General features: G+C 41.8%; 1 protein-coding gene across 1 annotated transcript; it reads right to left on the bottom strand.

The window, feature by feature from the left end:
* Nucleotides 1-1,531: 1,531 nt before the first annotated feature.
* On the bottom strand, nt 1,532-6,882 carry mylpfa (myosin light chain, phosphorylatable, fast skeletal muscle a). Its single transcript, XM_042087164.1, has 7 exons — nt 6,727-6,882; nt 5,728-5,817; nt 3,793-3,868; nt 3,373-3,477; nt 2,988-3,066; nt 2,651-2,699; nt 1,532-2,485 (listed from the first exon to the last, which is right to left on the bottom strand). Exons 1-7 carry the CDS (start codon nt 6,727-6,729, stop codon nt 2,378-2,380), a joined length of 510 nt encoding a protein of 169 aa, XP_041943098.1. The 5' UTR covers nt 6,730-6,882; the 3' UTR covers nt 1,532-2,377.

Raw genomic sequence — 6,882 nt, 5'->3', positions numbered from 1 at the left:
CCATTTTTGTCCCGATACACTCTTTTCTTTTTTCTTTTTTTTTTTTTAAATATATTTTGTTTTTCTAAATTGTCACAACTGCTTTTACTCTAAAAGTGTTTTAACAGTGCTGAGGAATTACACATTGTGGATGATGGCACACCTGAAAAAGCCACTGCTGTTTGCTGATTGATCAAATTGTTACTATGCAACCCTAACCACCTCGTAATGATGAGCTCATGGGTGTCACCTGGGATACTTGAGCTGATGTTGTGGCTTAAGCAGAGAGCGGTTTCAGTCATCATGAAATGCCAACCAAACATTCAGCTTAGTCCCCTCTTGGCGGAAAGGGGCTGTAGCCTGCGGCACAAAGAGCAATGCATACCATTTAAATGCCAAGAGGAAAAGATTTGGTGTATAGGACAGAAAGACTGAACTGCTCCTTTAGCTTGTTGAAGTTGGAATGCAAATGAAATGTCATGGACACAAAAGCACACACACATGAAAAGCACTGTCATGTGCAAGACGGGAAATGCATCATCTCTTAATGCACATCCGGCATATGGAGGAGTTGAATCGGGCGCCTTTAAAATTAGGGCCATTACATTTCTTTGAATTTGCCATTTCAATATATGTAATTGTTTTCTTTTTTTAGCACTTGGCACGTCTTCCACTCCAGCCTCCCATGTATTTGTGTATGTGCGCTCTCTGTTTTTGAGTTTACATGCAGTACATCAGTGTCAGAAAAAATGGTAGATTAAGAATCATTCCTTAACTGCAGAAGATAATCTACACATGACGTATTTAATGAATAATTATGATAATGAAGAACAGTTGTGATGAAATAATAATAATAATAATAATAATAATAATAATAAAACATAATTATATTAAACTGACCAAGTGTTACTTCAGTAATTGTTTTTGGATGTGTTTCTTTCCCTGGTTGTTGGATTAGAATCTCTAGTATCAGTCAGGTACATGAAAGAATATAATATAAACTATCACACAGTCATGCGCTTAACATTTGTGGTGTTAGACTTGAAGTCCTCATGTCTTGAAACACATTGGATAATACTTATTGCCTTGAACGCCCTCAAATACCTTGAAATGGAAGTAGCAGAGATGGAGGTGAAGCTTGTTTTGTTCTGTGGTGACGGAGTGCACCTGGCACAGCTCCAGCACTTCCTCATTTCGAGCTACACTGGGGTGTTTTCTAGGAACATTTTATCCAAGTTTTGGTTAGTGGGTATGAGAAATCCGAATGATAAAACTGATGGGCAGCACCTTGAATATTTAACAGATTATAAGCATATCTATCTAGCACCAATAGTGTAGTTGTGCTGGAGTTTCAATCCTTACTTGGTGATGGACTAGGAAGTAGGTCTGCAAAATATATCTGGGCCATATTTATCATCCTAACCTTACAGCCTGTAAGCTTCATCGGGCCACTGTGATGATCTGAATGGCCACAGGAGGGTGCTCTTTCCACTTAACTAACAAGGGTGCTAAAAGCTTCAAAGAGGATGTACAAAAAAATGGAGGCGTTGGACACAGTTTTCCTGGTTTTATTACTTACAGAGGTGTTTTTTCTGACAAAGGCACCAAGATGTAGAAAGCAAAGAAGAGGGAGATGGTATTTAGAAAAAGACACAGAAGGAAGAAGGGAAAAGGTGAGAACAAAGATGGTATGTTTCTTTCATTCCTTCTTTTCCCTTTTTGGGGCAGTCTATCTCCCTCAATAAAAAAAACCAGAAATCACTTTCAGTGACCTTACTTTTTTAAAAGCTCCTTTTTTCCTCATTTTTTGAACAATGGACTGCCCGGACCTCAGATGTGTCAACTGAAGAAGGCTTTTGTGCGTACATCACAAACCAGCCTTGGCCAATTTCACAACAGTTGTGGCCTTCCAACAAATTCTGCCACAGGCGTAGCTAGTGCATTGCCACACACATACACTTACAATCAGACACATTCCGGTGCTGGTTAACCAGGGGAATGGGTGAATGTACTGTAAGCACATGGGAGAAAAAGGAAGTGAGAGAATGAGAGGGAAAGAGAAAGGGAGTGAAATGGAGAGACTGGTATTAGATCGTTTTATTGAAAATAATTCCATTGTCCCCACTGACAAAACACAACAGACACCCTATGGGTCCCCTCTGCTCTCTCACTTTAGAGTCTTTGGAGCCTTCGTTTGGTGAACATGAGTGGAGGAGGGTGAAAGGAAGAGTCCCCACAGGTAAACAAGAAAGAATTAAATAAGGTGAGGGGGTTGAGGGGAAGGGATGCGGCATGGAGAGAGAGAGAGAGGAGGAAGACAGAGAAAGGATTGTGAAGGTAGAGCAATGAGGGATGCGGATTTTATCTCTTCATTTTTCTGTTCTTCTATCCGTTTCTCTTATTCTCCTTCCTCCTTCTCTTCACCGTGAGTGATGACGTAGCAGATGTTCTTGTAGTCAATGTTGCCAGCCACATCTGGGGGGAAGGCGGACCACAGGTTCTTCATCTGTGAGCGGAGAAAGAGAGAGAACAGGATAAAGAGGTAGAGGGGTAGAGAAGAGGAGGAGAGAATAAGACAAGAAATGAGTCATGATGAATGTGATCAGTCATAAGGTATTAGGTAAACTTGAAAAGCAAGATGGGAACAACTGAAGGTAGAATGTTAGCCCACCTCATCCTCGGTGAACCTATCGCACATAGTGGTCAGAAGCTCCTCAAGGCTGGGGAAAGGACAGAGAATGAATGAGTTTTAGCTGAGATAATGAGCTCTTGATCAAAATATTATTATTATTCTGTCATACATAAGAGTGACATGACACTGTCATGACACATGAACCCTAACCGGAAAACCGAATGACACTTAATGACAAAGCGATTTGTCATAAATGTTTATGTTTATGACACATTCATGACAGTGTCATGTCACTCTTATGAAGATACCATTAAGTAAAGTGTAACCCTATCTAGACTAGTTATCTGTTGGTAGGAAAGATGAAAGTAGAACTCACAATTCCTTCTTGACGGCGCCAGTGCCCTCGGGGTCCAGCACCTTGAAGGCAGTCACGATGACGTCCTCGGGGTCAGAACCTGAGGAGACAGGGAGGCCGAGATTTACACAACATGGTTAATACACTCAAGAGTGTCCGAGCAACGGAAGTAATTGAGCTCAGAAGAAGAACAAAGACAAAGAGATGTGCCCAATGGCCTCTTCCTGCTTTGTGCTGCCTTACAATATTACACGTCTCGAAATGGGAGAATGCCTTGCTCAACTTTGTCAAATATGGTTTCAATTCAAGATTCTTTTGTACCAGAGTGAAAAGAGTGCAGAAGTGTGAAGAAGAATTAAAGAAAAGAATAAGAAAGGTGTTATGAGGGTGTTATTACTGTACGTACCCCTCACCCTCTCGCCGAACATCTGCAGGAAGCAGGTGAAGTTGATTGGACCGGGGGCCTCCTTGATCATGGAGTCAAATTCACTCTCCTTAATGTTCACGTTTCCTATTGGAGCAGACATACAGGAGATTCAGGGTCATTTGTGCGCATGCACACACACACACGCACACACACACACACACACACACACACACACACACACACACACACACACACACACACACACACACACACACACACACACACACACACACACACACACACACACACACACACTCAGCCACACAACTGCTTACATATCTCAGCAACATATGTGACCTCAGAGCCCAAGGTTAGTCTGCCATTCCTGGTGGGCCAGCTTTGAAAATGTCAATAACTGGAATTTTAAAGGAGCTAAATCTGATTGAGAATCTGACTTACCAAGTCCAGACATGCAATCTTTAAGGTCCTCCTTGCCGATGATACCATCTTTGTTCTGGTCAAGGATTGTGAAAGCCTAAGAAATGTAGCAGGATAGAAGAAAGAAAGAATGAAAGAATGAATGAATGAAAGAAAAAAGAAAAGATGGTTCCTTACTTCCTTACTTTACACTAAATGTGTGTGTTTTTCACAGTGACTTGCATAATTTGTGTGCAACTGTATTATAATAATTATGCATGTGTATAATATTATGGGATTTATAGTATATGCAAGCACTCAACACAATTGCTGAACAGAACAGGTGCATGGTTGTGGAATCTACACTGATCTATATAAAACAAATTTACTGTGGAATCCTTAACACTACACTATTAAGCAGTCCCAGGAATCGATGAACATTCTGCCATATTTCATCTAACGAGTGTTCATGTTACCCCAACCCCCACTCTGAAAAGTTCTCCCAGTCCTGAAACCCAAGATGACCCAATAATATCGTTCTTTATAAGGCAGCTGCTTGCCTCCCTCTGCCCTCAACACCACCACACCCTACTGACGCCACCAGAGCTCCAACACCCCCACCATGTATTTCCAGGAGTTGACTCAACTCTAACTGTCATGTCAGGCATTCCCTATGTGGTGCTTAGGGAAGCTAGATCCCCTTACCAGTCGGTAACGCCCCCTGGGGAGCACACACATGAACACTCCGTCCCCCTTTTTGACATTACCAACTAAACCTCGTTCCCAAAATAACCGTTGCATCACCTAACCTGCGTTAATTTCACACACTCTTTTCGCTTCCTCTATAATGTTTTCTTGCAATCCAATGTTTCAAGCTCTCAGCTACAGAGCTCTTATCCACACACGAGTTGTTAATATGGAGTAATGTGTGGAATCATACAGTCTCAAGTAAACTCTATTAAGGGCAAATTCAGCCCCTTTGTGTAGAAATATGAACTTTTAACTGTACCATAAACTGTTAGTCATTTAAACCCTTTCATCATTCATAGCAAACTCTTCTGACAGAATGCAAATGTATTGGGCTAACCTTTTACATTGCCTGAAGTCTTATATCCATGCCTTTTACACTTGCTTACACTGCTTGCCCCTCTCTGTCCCCTGTCCCTTCATGTCCTTGGCTGTCTCTGTGTCAACCCTTTCTCTCTTTCTGCCGTTTGCACTTCTACCCCCTAATAGCAGCTTTCTTTTACTATGTATGAAATTTAACAGTCTCTTTCATTCTCTCCATAATGTTTTCACTCCAGCTACCTACTTCTGTCTATGTTTCTCAGCCTTCTTGTAAACATCTCCCTCTCTCTCTCTCTCTTTCTTTCTTTCTCTCTCTATCTTGCATGCCATCCCCTGCCTCAGCTGCTCCTCAGCCTTGACGGGGAATTTGTGTTGAGGAGCTGAGAGGGCTGACTGACAGATGGAAAGGTGAGGGGTGAAGGAGGCCCTGGGCACCTCACAGGGTTACAGAAACCTCAGAGCTGCCAGCTAGCAAACCACATTCTCATCGGTAACCTCGCATGGTGAGAGAGTCGTGGGATCACATAACTGCTTGATGTAGTTGGTATAGTTGGAGTTAAGAGCGTAAACAATGTGAAATTGAAAATAACTGAATCAGACACAAGACAGATCTCTGCTTTTGGTTATGAGGCTCTGTAGTTCTGGCCGTAAAGATGACTATGTCCTTGACTTTCAAACTGACACCAAACAGACGTAATTGAATCAAAGTATGATGAATTCAGTTCTTCAAATGTAATGACCCAGGTAGCCAGGTACATTTTAATTCTATAGCTATTTATACAGAGTAGCACCTTCACAGGTGTGACTTCCTGGTGAGTTTCCCCAAGCCTGACTCAATAATTGCCGTCACAAAGTATGACAGGGCTGTGAAGAGTGCTAAAAAGCTGCGCAGTGTGGTAAAATAATCACCTCTTTGTACTCCTGAATCTTTTTCTGGTCAAACATGGAGAACACGTTGGAACCCTCTCCTCCTGTCCTCCTCTTGGCTTTCTTGGGTGCCTGAGGTGAACCGTAGAACAATTGTTACATAAAGACCGTCAATATCACATTTCTACATTTTTTGCTGGGTAGGTTCGTATTTGCATGAAGCCTAGTAACCTAAATGTCACGGAAAGTAACTATGTGAATAGTGGCTTCCCTGAAGTGCATTTCTGGCATGCAGTGTTGTGAAGCTAACTGTACAGTTTACTTACTCCACTTTTTATACTTTATAAATAATCTGCTAGTAACATAGATGCACCATCAAACATGCAGGGTTGCCGATTTACATGAACCACCAGTAGCTATTCTATGAGAGACTGTCCAGTGGCATCAGGTATTTGCCATTTGTTCTTAATATAAACATTGTACAGTCCAAAGTGTTTTTGCCTGGAAGTTTTCCTCTTCCTGTGTACCTTGTTGGAGCTAAATTCTTACACTCTCACGACATTATACATTCATTATACAAAACTGTATGTTAATCCTCTTAATCCAGGACTGTAAGTAAATTGCCACTGTTCCCTCTTTGGACTCACTGGCACCAGAATGAATTTTACAGCCGTTTTACATATGACTTCAGTGTAAAATGCAAACTCTTGCAGCCAAAATAAATATATACTCAATTAACTAAATAAAAACGGCAATATCATATCCTGTTCTTTAAAGAGATATCCACTGGTTTGTCAAAAATGTCCAATGTTCCAAAAAAAGCAAGTGTAGTTGGTTCCAAATTCTTTGCACTGGGCAGTTGCTCCATGGCAGCCCAAACTCTACCACATTGTTAACAAAAAAGCCTGTTTTGTATGCGTCGCCCCTGAAATTCTCTGAAATAAAGCGATGACGCGAAGTTATCTCCATGGGGCCGGTTGCTCTCTCACTGGCACTGCAACAGGGGGTGCCAGACGACAGGGACAAACAATGGTTACTCACCATCTTGAGACGGTGTGTGTTAGGACAGTTGGATGCTCGTGAGGAGAAGACTTGTGTGAAGCCGCATAGAGGCCTAGTCCCCAGAGACTTTTATACTCCGGGTCCAGCTAAATATAAACCCCCGGTCTCAACTTTGGGAATAGTGAAAGAGAGACA

The sequence above is a fragment of the Alosa sapidissima genome, chromosome 3 (assembly GCF_018492685.1).
Source record: "Alosa sapidissima isolate fAloSap1 chromosome 3, fAloSap1.pri, whole genome shotgun sequence".
Lineage (NCBI taxonomy): Eukaryota > Metazoa > Chordata > Actinopteri > Clupeiformes > Clupeidae > Alosa > Alosa sapidissima.
Note: the sequence above shows the minus strand (reverse complement) of the source record. Positions and strands in the feature narration are given on the sequence as shown.